We start from the raw sequence: 15,354 nt of genomic DNA on the forward strand, positions 1-15,354 counted from the left end.
CATACGCATTTTCATATGGGCCACTCCGCATCCTGGACACTGCCGGAGCGAATTATAAAGCCCCGGCTCTAAGACGCCATCATGGGGTGAAGTGAACTCTCAGTGAAACAGCATGGTCTCCGGACAGGAAAGTCCACAGTCGGAACTTTCCAAGAGGTTGTGGAGGAAGTAAATTTGCAAATTTTGCCCATCAATATTCCACTAAGGAACAGGGGCAAACTTCTCTCATATCAATGAGTGCTGTCCGATTCAAGTTTAAGCTCAATGATAAGGGGCCTCCTTTTTATAGCCGAGTCCGAAAGGCGTGCCGCAGTGCGACACCTCTTTAGAGAGAAGTTTTACATGGCATAGTACCTCAGAAATGTTGCCAGCATTAGGAGGGGAAAACCACAGCTGAAAAAAATTTTTTTCTTGGTGGTCTCGCCAGGATTCGAACCCAAGCGTTCAGCGTCATAGGCGGACATGCTAACCTCTGCGCTACGGTGGAGGAAGTAGAGGCGGCTATTCCAGGCCCATTGTATCCGGCCCACTATTCCAGGCCCATTGTACACTAGGCTATACTGGATGTTAAGAACGCTTTGAATAGCCTCAGATAGTTTGACGTCCTTCGGGAAGAAGATTCAAAGCAGATTTTAATGTACCAGAAAATCTGATGAGAATGATGAGGAGATATCTGCATAAAAGGGTATCTGTTTAAATCTCTCAATATGGATGGAGGGAATATGAGGTCACATCATAAGCGACTCAGGTCTGCATACATGGACCGGATCTATAGAATGCCAACTATGATGGAATACTGCGAATGGAAATGCTAGACGGAACGTTTTTAGCAGAATATGGACACGACAACATTGCTACACTCATAACGGCAAGAGACGTGGCAAGTGAGCAAAGGACGGGCTGGACTCTCACGACTGTTGTAAGATGCACAAAATGGAGTCTTAACCCAATCAAAGATTAAACAAAGATATTACGCTGCTCTCGTCACAGAAAACGGCGGTTTTTAGGATTATATCATCCTATCGAACAGTGGCGGAGTTCTCATAATAGCTGGAACGATCGGATAGACCTACAGGTCTATCGAGCTGCAACCCCCAGATGAAAGATATCAATATACAAAACGGACCATACACGGGCAATAAGAGAGGAGACTGTCGAGAGTTGGCAACAAATGTGGATGAATGAGAGTCGGAGCAGTTTGACCCAATGATTTATCCCCGATTTACATATGTGGGACAATAGGAAACACGACGATGTCAACTACTACGTTACACATGTGTTTACAGTCATAGGGTACCCAAGGGGACTTATAACGCAATGGGTCTAGGCCTTTCGGATAACCTGCCCAAAAGGAGTACCTCCGCATAGGACGAACCAATCAGGAGATAAAAGAGAAAAAGCAGTCTCTTAACTCGGCGAAAAGAGAGAACACAGCGGAGGGATGAGAAGAAGATTGTATAGCCCTCGACAGGTTCATAAACAAGAGTGAAGAAAAGTTCCTGGGCAATGTTCTGAGTAGAATTGGAGGACTCAAGTCAGGAATTTAGGTTGCGCAAAGTGCTCTCGAAAGATCCCAACACGCAAAGCTCACTGAGGAGTGAAGACGGAACTAACACCAAAAAAAAACAAGCAAATGGTGGAATTACTGTTAGAGATGTACATTCCCGATAACCACAGAAAGACCGCATTTGTGACATTGTCGATTAGGTAAAGATAGCGTGGGCAATTCAAACATTACACCCATTTGAACAGCCGGCCGGACGAAATCTTAACGGCAATGCTACAAGAGTCCCTTTAAATTATTTGCCATGGCTGGATCGGATTTTCAGGACGAGTCTGGCATTGTCCTGCATATCGAGGACATGTAGATACGACAAGTTGGTCTTTGCCCCCAAGTCGGAAAATCAAAGGAAGTCTATGAAAGACCGCCTTTGTGACATTGTCGACAAGGTAAAGATAGTGTGGGCAATTCAAACTTTACACCTATTTGAACAGCCGGCCAGATGCAATTTTAACGGCGATGATACAAGAGTCCCTTTGAATTATTTGCAATGGCTGGATCGGATTTTCAGGACGATCCTGGCATTGTCCTGCATACCGGGGGTATGTACAATAGATAATTCAAGGTGGTTTGAAAGATTACAAACCCATTCCCGGCACGGGTTAGCTGTTAGCACCACACAGATTGGAACTTTAAGATCCGTTCTATGTGGTGTTCATAGCTGTCACAAGAAGTTAAGCTGCGAGCGGCCACAGGTTGCGGACAGTGAAATGCTCGATAAGGAGCGGAGCGGAGAGTAAAAGTCGGAGGCCGGCCGGCACCGGCTCTTGCATAAATACTGAGGCCTATGATGTTCGATATGACAAGGTGAGTTTTTGACGCCTTTAAATAACCAATAACCGGATCGGTCCTTTGGATCAGAACGAGCTTACTCACCGATAGAAGCTTGACGAGGATCGCCAATTCCGCATGCAAATATGGTTACAACAATAACAACAAACCCTTTAGTCTGTCATAGTTTTTCCTCAAAACAATGGCAAGAGTGATAGACCTAATTTAGGAGGGACTGACGCCTTAAAACTTCAGAGGGGCACAATATGCATACCTCATGTACAAGTCGGTGGATACGGCACTTAACGAAGTGGGATGAGAAGTCTATCCAACAGAGGGAGTATGCGATGACGATATTCGTGGATATAAGGGGGCCATTTTAAAGTGAGGAGATAGGGTAGATAGTTGATGTGCTGGATCTCTCGGGGATCCCCCCAAATATCTAATGCTGGACATATTGTTAGCTCATATGCTACGGGGCAGGTTTATCTACGGCGACTTGGGAGATGGTGTGGCCACAAGACGTTTGACTAGGAGAAAGCCTCGTGGAGGGTTGTTTTCACCAATTCTCTGGAACCTACTGATAAACTGGAATCTAGTTGGATCTCAACAGGGATGGCGTGGGAATTATCGCATATGCGGACAACTTCGTACTGCTGATACGAGTAAAATTTCCGTCAAAGATCAGCAAGATCATGAATAGGTGACTAGGAAGATTGAGATATGGGTTAAGCACGAAATTAAAAAAGGCAAAGTTAAGGTAATATAAGATAACGGTTTTTAAACTTTCCTCTATCGGGAGGTAGGCGAAGAAGGTGCAATATCTAGTCCTTGTCCTCGATTCCAAACTGTTTTGAAAACTGAATACAAAGGAAGAAAGTCGAAAAGTGATGTGCCATCAACTTCTACTACTGCTGCGGTAGAAAGTGGGAGTTAAGACCGAAGATGCCAACGCTGATATATTGTGCTTTGAGATGGAGGTATGAGGCTGTGGGGCTATGGGAGAGACCTACAAAAGGAAGTTCTAGAAGGTGCAAAGTCTGGCCTTCGTCGAAACCACGAGCTTGATATGCAACCTTACGAGGTCTATTTTCGGAACTTTGCCTCCGAAGTTACACTTAAGCTGAGAGAACATGGCATGCTGCCCTCCCTCAACTGTTTTGAAAACGGAATACAAAGGAAGGAAGTCGAAAAGTGCTGTGCCTTCAACTTCTGCTACTGCTACAGGAGATTGATAGGTAGAAAGTGGGCGTTAAGCCCGAAGATGCCAACGCTGATATATTGTGCTTTGAGATGGAGGTATGGCGCTGTGGGGCTAAGGGAAAGGGAACTCATAAAAGGTAGCTCCAGAAAGTGCAAAGCTTGATATTCAACCTTACGAGATCTATTTTCGGAACTTTGCCTCCGAAATTACGCTTAGGCTGAGAGAACATGGCATGCTGAAGGAGCAAGGACAGGCCGACTGAGGAGGGTCTAGACTACCTGACACCGTGATGAATTCGAGAAAGGATCTTCTAGATTCACATTCATGAGGGAGTAATGACAAGCGAATGCTGTGTAGTTGATGAGATTGATACATCGTTCTACATAGTTGGCTCCAAGAGTCAGGGACTCTATTGAGGGTATACTCCGACACACTCAATATCCACAAGGCCGTGTGACTACCGGAGGAGTGTACGGTCTTTCAGGCAGTAGTCTGTGGCATAACGATAGCCGTAAAAGAAATTCTCGATAGGGATTAAGCGTCTTTGAAACCTGGATTTTGGACAGTTTGGCGGTCCTCAAGGTCATGATTTCGAAGACAGTGAGGTCAAAGTGTATGGCGTAGTGTTTGAAATACTCAAAAGACCTAGATTCTGATAACTTAGGTTACCGGACATGATGGAATTCCGGGAAACGATAAGGCGGACGGCTATTTCAACAATTTCTCCTCCACTGTGCGCGAACCCTTCGCTGGATTTGCCTATGTGCCACTTGTCGAACTAATGCCACTAGTGTCACTTGTCGAACACTGCCCACCCTATCCACTATGTTGAATAGGGTGGGCAGTGCGAAGGCGAAGTGGGAATCTGCTCATGGATACCGAACTGCCAGATATTCTGGCCTCCTTATCGTCGACCTGAGAATAAGAAAAGAACTGTTGGCTTTTGATACGGACTCTGGGTAAGAGGTCTCTGAGTACCATTACCCGCATATTGATTACAGCGGAAGCCGTCATATTGAGAAGGAGACGGACGAGCACTTGCTGTGCTCCTCGGCTCAGCCAAACTCTACTTGTTTCTGGTTATGATTGCCAATTTTCCCACGAACATTTTATTAAGGGACAGGGGACTAACTGCTCACACAAAACTACTTGCACATTATAAAATAATTTTAAAAGATTTTTATTCAAACTTACCTGTCGACTTTGGTAAATTGTAGAAATCGAGCACCTTTATCTCCGAGGTCTCCACATGAGGGGAAAAGCCCTCATACAAATCGCTTTCCTCCACAATGCCGCTCAATTTATCAGCTTGAGCCGAAGCAGAATCTCGACTATAAGGCATGGTTCAAGACGTTTTAAGCTTTTTTCTTATACTTTTCTACTGGTGAATATTATTTGTTGAATATTTGTATAACTAAATCAAACTATATATATACGTTTATTTATAAATAAATAACACACGCGGTAATTTTTAAATATATTGTGATAAATTTATATATATATATGTGTATAGCGAAGGAAAAAATGCTGATATTTTATGTTATATATTAAATAACTCGTTGTATATTTGACTAGATTTATTTTATCAATATTAACACAATAGGATTTTGATGGGATTTTTTAACTGGTTGGCTATTTACTATATTTTATATTTTATTTATTTTGTAATAATGCCTTTTTGTAACTTTTTCAATTTTTTTTTTGGATTTTTTTTTATTAAATTTTTGCTTTTTTTTGTTTGTTGTTTTTTTATTTTTTATTTAATTTATGGAGATAGAAATACTCCAATTCGATGATGCTTTACTGAATTCATTTCTTTTTCACTCAAAGTTCCACGCAAACATCTGCTGAATTTTCAAAAATCATAATGCGGATGTATGTCCAAAAAAATTCGCCAATTGTTGATGCCTCCAAATGCTGAAAGAAACGAAAGAAAAACATAAACCAGAAAAATTAATAAAAATTATTAAGTGCTTATTTATGTTTATAATTGGCAAAGAGAAGCACACAAAAACTAAGCAGATTGTTTTGTTTTCTTCCCTATGCTATTTAAAAATATTCGTACAAACGACTTATAATATAAACATTCAATAAAGATTTATTAGAATTGTTTTATTATAGATTTTATATGCGCATTTCGGCCACACAACATCCTACAACACAGAGCTCTGGTTGTCTCTGTTGTAACAGTTCAAAATGTACGCCTTTGGATAATATTGAAAAATACATTTTAAATTTTCAGAGCAATTTCTATTTGGCACTTATTGTTAAAGATTCTTGAAATGTGTACATTGATATCAGAAGCAACAAATAAACATTTTTCCTCCAACCCCATCAATTTTCCCTGGTTAGAATAGCACATTTTTCATTTATTTTTCTCTATCAACAGCCAGCTTAAGCAAACAAATCATCAGCATCCTCATCATAGCAATCATCATCTTGGTTGATTTTTTTTTTGAAATCTCTAGAAAAGGAAAATATGAAAATTGAATTTGCCAATTGATATTCTTTAAGGTCGTACTGAGCGAATTGTAATAAATTGGATAATGGTGAGTGATTTCATTTTGATCTGAAGGTTATTCAATGAATGAGTTCGGAAAGAACGTAAGTCATTCGTATATATATATTTTTTAAGGCATTTAAAAGGAAAATAATGAAAATTCTATAAATTGGCAGTAAAGAAAACTATGGCAATTAAGAAAAAAAAAAAATTTATATTTAAACCCGCCACCGAAACTCAAGGGTATATTCATTTTGTGCTTGCGTTTGAAACATATTCAAATATCCATATCCGGTCCTTCTGTCTGTCTGTATTTCTGCCCGTTTTGGCAGTTCATCTTTCCCTGACTCTGTCGTTCCATATTTCCCTGCTCTGGACGTCCTTCTCTCCGTCCGTCTTTCCGTGGCTTTGTCCACCCGTCTTTACTTGTCTCTGTCCGTCAGTCTTTCTCTGACCCCGTCCGTCCATATTTCCCTGATTTCGTCCATCCCTCTTTCCGCGACTCTATCTAGTTCTTCGTACACTCATAGCAAAGTCTGCTGATAAAAGCAAACACCGTCTTCCGACTGATTTTGTTGCTATTACAGCGGTATTTATGCTGACATAGCAATATGTTTCCAATACCAGACCAGCAGACTGCCTGATAAAAAAAATTGTTTGAAAATGTCTGCTGCTCAATTTATGAAGGGGTTTTAAGAGGGGAGTAAAACAACATATAAAACAAAATAAAAAAAAAATAAAATAAAATAAAAAAATAAAATAAAAGAAAATAAAAGAAAAAAAAAAATAAAATAAAAAAAAATAAAATTAAATAAAATTAAATAATCTATCTTATATATAAAAATGAATTTATGTTTGTTTGTTCCGTATAGACTCAAAAACGGCTGAACCGAATACCATGACATTTTCACAGATTGTGTACGTTGGTCTGGAAGGAAACATAGGCTACATAATTTTGTGATATCGCAAGGAGGGGAGGGACCCTCCCCTTATTCAAAAAGTACTACCCAAAAATAAAAGTGTACCGATCGGGACAATATGGGACTCAAATAAAGGGTATTCCGGAGTAGAGTACGAATTTAATATTAAAAATGGGTCCAAATAACTGGAGAGCAGCCCCAAACCCAAAACCTCCTAAAATAGGTTTATTGGACGATCATGACAATATGGGACTCAAATGAAAGGTATTCGGGAGGAGAGTATGAATTTTATATTAAAAATTGTCAGAAAGAGGAAATAGGCTTAATAATTTGTTGATTTTGAAAGGAGGCGGACCCACCCCTGTTACCCAATAACACCACCCAAAATCAAAAGTTGACCGATCGGGACAATATGGGTATTAAATAAAAGGTATAGGAGAGTAGAATACGAATATAGTATTAAAATTGAGGTCTCAGTGTCCATTAGGCCGCCCCAACCCCGAAATTCCACCAAACAGATATATTGGACGTTGATGTCACTATGGGGCTCAAATTAAAGGTATTGGGGAGTAAGTTACGAATCTGGCATACAAAATCAGATCGAAGTATAAAAGATCACCATACCCCCCGAAAACGACTCAAATGGGCATATGACACATCATTACTATACGGGATTCGGTTTGTTTTTTTGTTCCGTAGAATCAAAAACGTCTGAACTGAATTTTGTGTGGAAGAAAATATAGGCTATATAATTTTAAGATGTCGGATGAGGGCGGTCCCGCCTCCCTTAACCCAAAATCGCCAACCAAAACCAAAATTGGACCGATAGGCACTACATGGGTCTCAATGAAAGGTTTTCGACAGTAGATTACAAATATGGCATAAAAAAATTAGGCGCAAAAAAGGGGAGGTCGGCCCCACCCCCAAATACCCCCAAATGGCCATATAAGCCAACCATCGCTGTATGGGACTCAAATGAAAGGTATTTGGGAGTAGAATATGACATTAAAATTTGCGTTCAAGTCTAGGTGGCGCTTTTCCTTCCAAAAAAAAGCAAAATAGGTTGATTGACCCATTATCACAATATGGGACTCCAATGAAAGGTATTTGAGAGCAGGCGTTCAGCGTGATAGGCGGACATAGGCAACAGTGGCACGAATTCGATATCCACATTTAGGGCGAAGTGTCCACATCCCAAAAGGATATTAGAGAACTAAAGAAGGCGCAACGAAGCGAGCCCTATTCGGCTAGTATTGAATAAAATTAAAAAAAAAGTAAAACAAAGCAAATGGCTCTGTGTGTCCGTCTTTCCGTGACACTGTCCGCCCGTCTTTCCGTGACTCTGTTTATCCGCCTTTCTATGACTCTGTCCGTCTTTCCCTGACTCTAACCATCCTTCGTTTCCTGACTCTATCCGTCTTTTTTCCCCGATTCTTTCCGTCTTTTCCTGAATCTGTACGCCTTTTTGTGGCTCCGTTCGTCGTTTTTCCGCGACTCTCCGTCCGTCTTTTCTGCGACTTTGTCCGTCCGTCTGTCCGTCCATCTTGCCTGACTCTGTCCGTTCATCTCTCCGTTACTTAATCTGTCCACCTTCCGTAACTCCTTGCATCCGTCATTCAGTGATTCTGTCTGTCCGCCTTTCTGTGACTCTGTCCGTTCAACTTAATCCGTCCGCCTTCCGTAACTCTGTCCATCCGTCATTCGGTGATTTTGTCTGTTCGCCATTCTGCGACTCTGTCTGTCCGTCTTTCCATAACTCCTTTCCTTGACCTTGTCCGTACGTCCTTCTACTTGATTTTGATCAAATAGTGACTCAGGCAATGTCCAGTACATACTGCCTTAGAAATTTTTGGGCAATAAATTAAAAAGTTCAATAAAAATTTTTTTTTGAAAAAATTTTGGGTCAATTAGATTCTTTTGGAAAAATTTCTTTGAATTTTAGTATTTCTTAAGAATCTACATAAAGATTTAATTTTTTCCTGATAACTTTTGCCCATAGGACAAACATACATATTTCTCCATCTTGTCGTGTGTTCATTCTTTTCATGGTATTTCAATAATGAAACAATTAACATGTCTCGATCAATTGTTGAAACAAATGCAACAGAGCCATAACCAAACATGTGCTAAAATTACATGCAAATCATCCGAATCGGATCTATTTTGAAAATACATTCAACAAATGTGGCTTTTTAAGTGAATGTGAATCTTTAATTCACACGTGCCACTTGAGTTGACGTAAAACTCACACACACACACACACAAACACACTCACACACAAACAAACACTAATACACACTAACGTGATAAAAACAAATTGGAATGCAAATTTTTGTAAAATTTTGCAAGAATGCTTTTTCTCCTACAAAATACTTGGAAAAATTTATAAAATTTCATGCATTGTACATCAGGGCAATAAATTCAAATGTCAACAATAGCTATATAAAGTTCAAGTAAATATTTTGCTTAAATTTTTGAAAGGTTTCAAAAACCATGCATACATTATTCAGTTTTGTTCGAGGGGAATATTTTACAAACAAAATAAAAATATCGAAAATCGTGGGGGTAGTAATTTAATTTATATACAAAATTTTCATATCGTGATAAGTTTCAAACAGCACAGTACAGAAATTATGAGGGAACATATCCTGGACAAAATAAAACTTGGCAATTCATCATGCCATAGATTTTCTATGGTATGATTTGAATTTTAAATTTTATGGTCATACGACATTTTAGAGAAATTTTTTAGTCACAAAGAATAGAATTTTAGCATTACATTTCTATACAAAATTTGGTAAGATATCGATTTGCACCTAAACGAAAAGTTATAGTAGCAAATTTACAAATATCGAAAATAAATTAAACAAAAAACACCAAAACACTTTGTTTTAACAGACCTGCAGCCGAAACCATCGGATAATTCAACGATGCTCCATGAACCAAAAAAAAAAAAAATTTTCATAAAAAAATCGTTGAAATTTGGTTTTTTGGATTTAAGCTAAGACTTATCATTTTAAATGCTTCTAATCTGTTATTCAGCAGTGTGCTGATGTTAAAACACTTAATGGGTTTCTTAGATGCAAAATTTAGTCAGCGAATACTTTGTATATCACACTTCAGGGCTCTTTAAAATTATTTTCCTCTTAAGTGTAAAAAGAAAAGTAAAAACTCCACCCCAATTTGATAAAATTAGACCTCATGAAGAATTTTGCAGCATTCCACTAAGAAACAGAGGCAAACCTCTCACATATCAATGAGTGAAGTCCGATTAAAGTTCAATGATTAGGGTCTCCTTTTTACTATCGAGTCCGAACGGCGTGCTGCAGTGCGACACCTCTCTGGGGAGAAGATTTTATATGGCAAATGTTGCCACCATTCGGATGGGATCACCACCGCAGAAAATTGTTTTCGATGTTCTCGTCAGTATTCGAACCCAGACGTTTAGCATCAAAGGCGGATATGCCAACCTCTGCGCTACGGTGGCCTCCTTCTCTCAAACTTTTTTTTCTTCAACAACATAGTGCCATAGTTGATAAATATGTCTGCTTTGGGAGGGTTTTGGTGGGTGGGTAAGTTTATACAGACGCTTAGTCTGAAAGTGATTATAAGATACACGATCTGCTTCGAAATGCTTTTCATTTGAGCCCCATATTGCCATGGTCGGTGTATATGTCCGATTTGGGGGCGGTTTAGGGGTGGGGCAGCCCCCATACACTTGGCCCCACATTTGTATATTTGATTCGTTTTCTACTCTTAAACTCCTTTCATTTGAGTCCCATATTGCCATGATGGTTCTATATATCCATTTGGCGGGCTTTGCGGGAGGGGAGGCCCCCCTAGGTACACCAACTCAAATTTCGATAAAAAATTTTTGTTTTTAAGTTACTATAAGATGTTGAACAAAATTTCGCTTAAATCTGTGAGATCTGGAGTTTTTGAAAATTAGGGTAATGGGGAGGGTCCCCCTCCCTTCAGATATCAAAAAATTAAGTAACCTATTAGCACCACAGGACTATTGATGTTGTAGCCACATTTTCATGTGGAGGTGGCGATCCTCGTCAAGCTCCTGTAGGCGAGCAAACTTGTTTCGACCCAAAATACCGATCGCCGCATGAACAAGGTGGCCATTGGTTCTTTAGAGGCGCCATTAACTCGAACACCATAGGTACTCAATATTTGTGCAAGAACCGGTGCCGCCCGACCTCTCACTGACACTCTCCGCTCGATACCACTGATTGTTTGCGACTGCCGTTGCAGCCACTCCGTGTTAAGCATTCCACTTCCAGCAACCTGCGGACGCGCCCGGTAGCTCGCAGCTAAACTTCTTGTGACAGCAATGAACACCACACAGATCGCACCTCAATTTTCCGGCCTGTGCGGTGCTCACAGCTATTCCGTGCCGGGGCACAGGACTATTCTGCACCATCTGTGAAAATGTCATGAAAATCGGTTCAGGCGTTTTTGAGAAATTGATTTGATGATACCAATCTTGTTATTCCGTTTGAAACACCTCGAAATATTGACCTGAGTCTCTATAATTCTCAGAATCCATCTAACCACGTCCGTCCCCGTGCGTCCGCCCATCCGTCGTTAGCGGATCAACGAATAAAGATATCCGTTTGAAATTGTGGACAGATACTTCTTATCGATGTAGGTCGTTGGCAAATGGGTCATATCGGCTCAGATTTGGATGTAGCCCCCATACAAACCGTTTCCCAGTTTTGACTTTTTGAGGCACAAGGACTTCCGTTCTGGCTTCCAACATCAGTGAAAGTATGATCCGAATCGGTCCATAAACTGATATACCCCACATACAAACCAATACCCGGATTTGACTTATTGAGACCCCAGAAGCCTCAGTATTCATACGATTTTCATGAAACTTGGCACAAGGACTTCTGCTATGGCTTCCAACATCCATGCTAAGTATGAATCGGTCTATATGCTGCTATAGCACCCATGTAAACCGATCTCCGGTTTTGACTTATTGAGCTCCTAAAGGCCTCTACTTTCATATTATTTGGCTGAAATTTGACACAAAGACTTCTGTTATGATTTCCAGGGTACGTGCCAAGTTTGATTCGAATCGGTCTATATACTGATATAGTAGTCATATCGGGGATTCAGTATTTAAGGGGTCCTTAAATACTGAATCCCCGATATGACTACTTGAGACCAAAGCAGCTAGAACCAATTCCCGATTTGATTGTTGTTTTATAATTTAAATACGAAATGAGTTAATAAAGGCAAATTTTTAGCGGAATCCATGGTGGTGGATGCCCAAGATTCGGTCCGGTCGAACTTAGCACGTTTTTACTTGTTATACATTAGCAAAACCAAACCCGCTTCGCTGCGCCTTCTATGCATTCCCAGTACCATTTGTGTGATCGGGATTGTGTACCACCCTCCTGGCACTTGTGTACAAATTTGATTGTTTGGTACGCACTCTAACTAAAAATATCTATCACTTGATCCCCACATTGAAATGATCGGATTCGGGGTTAGAGCGCCACCTAGATACTTGAACACAAATTTTAATTTAATATTCGAAATCGTCTCCCAAGTACCTTTCAGTTGAACCCAAAGACCTGCGTATTCCCATTTTAGAATGGATTTAGGGGCGTGGGACTGCCCACCAATTACTTGTACTTCAATTTTAATGTCATACTCGTAATCTACACCCGAATACTTTTTATTTGAATCACATATTGGCATGATCGTCGAACAAGCCTATTTGGGCGGTTTTAGGCTTGGGACCTCCCTCTATGTACTTGGATCCAATTTTAAATATTATTTTCGTACTCTACTCTAGAATGCCATTCATTTAAGTCCCATATTGTACCAAACGCACCAGTTTTAATTTTTGGCGGTGCTGTTGAGGTAAGGGCAAGGGTCCACTCCCTTTCGGATACCAAAATATTACATAACCTATTGCACATTCCGGACCAACCTACACAATCTATAAAAATTTCTAGCAAATCGGTTCAGCCGTTTTCGAGTCTTTACAGAATAAGCAAACAAACAAATTGATTTTTATACTCTCCACCATATACTAATTTCGTCATTCTGTTTGAAACCCCAAGAAATATTCGTCTAAGACCCCTTGATCGTCATGACATTTTAAGTCGATCTGTCCTTCCGTTTGTCTGTCGAAAGCACGATAATTTTTGGAGGTGTAAAGCTAGCCACTTGAAATTTTGCACAATCCTTTTTATTAGTGTAGGTCGGTTGGGATTATAAATAGGCCATATCTGTTCATGTTTTGATATAGCTGTCATATAAACCAATCTTGAATCTTGACTTCTTGAGCCCCTAGAGGTCGCAATTCTTATCCGATTCGGCTGACATTTTGCATGAAGTATTTTGTTACGATTTCCAACAACTGTGCTTAGTATGGTTGATATCGGTTCATAACCTGATAACTGTCATATAAACTGATCTGGGATCTTGACTTCTTGAACCTCTAGAGGGCGCACTTCTTATTCGCCTTAGCTAAATTTGCATGACGTGTTTTGTTATGACTTCCAATAACTGTGCTAAATATGGTTTCAATTGGTTCATAACCTGATATATCTGCTGTATAAACCGACCTGGGATCTTAACTTCTTGAGCCTTTTGAGGGAGCTATTATTATCCGAATTTTATACAACAGCTTCTCCCATATGCTACATTTGTGTCAAATATGGTCTGAATCGGTCTATAGGCTGATACAGCTCTCATATAAACGAATCTCCCTATTTTACTTCTTGAGCCCCTACAAGGCGCAATTTTTATTCGAATTGGCTTCAATTTTACTCAATGACTTCTACTATGTTCTCCGACATTCAATTCAATTTGAATTCGGAGAACAACCGATTCGGACCATAACTTGATGTTTCTTTAATAGCACTATTGCCGTTTATCCATTGTTTGCCTAAAAAGAGATACCAGGGAAAGAACTCCACAAATGCGAACCATGGTGGAGGGTATATAAGATTTGGCCAGGCCGAACTTAGCTCGCTTTTACTTGTTATATTTAAGAAGATTTTTTGAGATGCCCTTCATATGTTCTATGTTTCAAAATTCTTTCTTTTCCCCAAAATTTTTGGTCCAAAATTTCACTATTTTGGAATGCATTCTAGGTTTTGGTTCCTAAAAGTACGAATTTCACCAAATTCCGCCTTATTTCCCGTCTATGACCCAAGACCAACATTTATAAAAATTTCCAAGATTCTTACCTTAGACGTTGGGCCAGGCGCTGACTAATAAGTCACTACATCATTTGACTCTTAAAAAATTTCGTTGTATTAAAAGAGAATAAAGAATTTATTCTTTTCACCAAAAGACTTAAAATTCAAGGAAAGTGGACAGATGACATTGAGTGCTAATTAATAGGAAATAGTATTCCATGTACTATTGATTATGCCAATATTTCTTTGAAATGGAACTGTTACTATTAATCATAATTTAATGAAAACATAATCATTACTGCTGGAGTATGGAAAATATTTATTTTGTATTTTTCAAAATACCTGCTAATCAAACAGACAACAAATTGGTATATTAAAATTTACTTCTATTGCCACCCAACACCTATTCTATTCATAAAATTTTTTTTATTTTTCTCAAAACACTTTGATTTGATTATTGTTGCTGGGCTCTTTCATCGATAACAACTCGATGATTTGTGTGTTAGCTATAAATTGATTATTAACAATAAAAGTCAACATGAATGGGTCATAGAATGACAGCAACTATTTTTGTATTTCTTTTCTCTATTTCCTCATGCCGACGACTATGACATGACAAATGTTGTAAATGAATTATGACAAATTTAATGAATGAAAATGTGTGTGCGAAACAATTTAAAGTTCACTAAAGGTTGACATTTTCTAAATTTCTTGGAGCAACAAAATAATAGAGGATGTCATGGAAATTTAAATCGATAATTGTCAACACTATTCTATAAAAATAAAACATTGGGAATAGGACAACATGCCAGAAGGAATAGGACAACATTGTTTCTTAGTTATGTTAGTTAAATGCTAAAAAGTGAAGAGAAGATTTTTGTAAAAAATGGGAAGCATTTATGAAGTAAGCTGAGGTTCAGTCAGCAAGCGATTTTAAAGTAAAAAGTTCTGTACGTCAACAGCTAAGAGCGTGCTGCGTTCAGCCGGGCCGAATCTTATATACCCCCTCCATGGATCGCATGTGTCGAGTTCTTTGCGCGGTATCTCTTTTTAGGCAAACAAAGAATAATGAATAAGAACTATTATGGTATTGGAGCTATATCAAGTAATAGACCGATTCGGACCATAAATGAATTGAATGCTCAACATTGTAAAAGTCATTGTGTATGTTTCAGTTAATTCAGATAAAAATTGCGCCTTGTAGGGGCTCAAGAAGCAAAATCGGG

The 15,354-nt window shown here is 39.3% G+C and overlaps 1 protein-coding gene across 5 annotated transcripts in view; it reads right to left on the reverse strand.

The window, feature by feature from the left end:
• LOC106096326 (GTPase-activating protein skywalker) overlaps positions 1-15,354 on the reverse strand; it is a 235,194-nt gene that overhangs the window by 141,513 nt on the left and 78,327 nt on the right. For all 5 annotated transcript variants that reach the window (XM_059366003.1, XM_059366002.1, XM_059366006.1 and 2 more), the window contains exon 3: positions 4,731-5,453. In XM_059366003.1, coding sequence (XP_059221986.1) covers positions 4,731-4,878 — 148 coding nt within the window. In that variant the 5' untranslated portion in view covers positions 4,879-5,453. The remainder of the gene's footprint in view (positions 1-4,730; positions 5,454-15,354) is intronic.

Source organism: Stomoxys calcitrans, chromosome 3, assembly GCF_963082655.1.
Source record: "Stomoxys calcitrans chromosome 3, idStoCalc2.1, whole genome shotgun sequence".
Taxonomy (NCBI): domain Eukaryota; kingdom Metazoa; phylum Arthropoda; class Insecta; order Diptera; family Muscidae; genus Stomoxys; species Stomoxys calcitrans.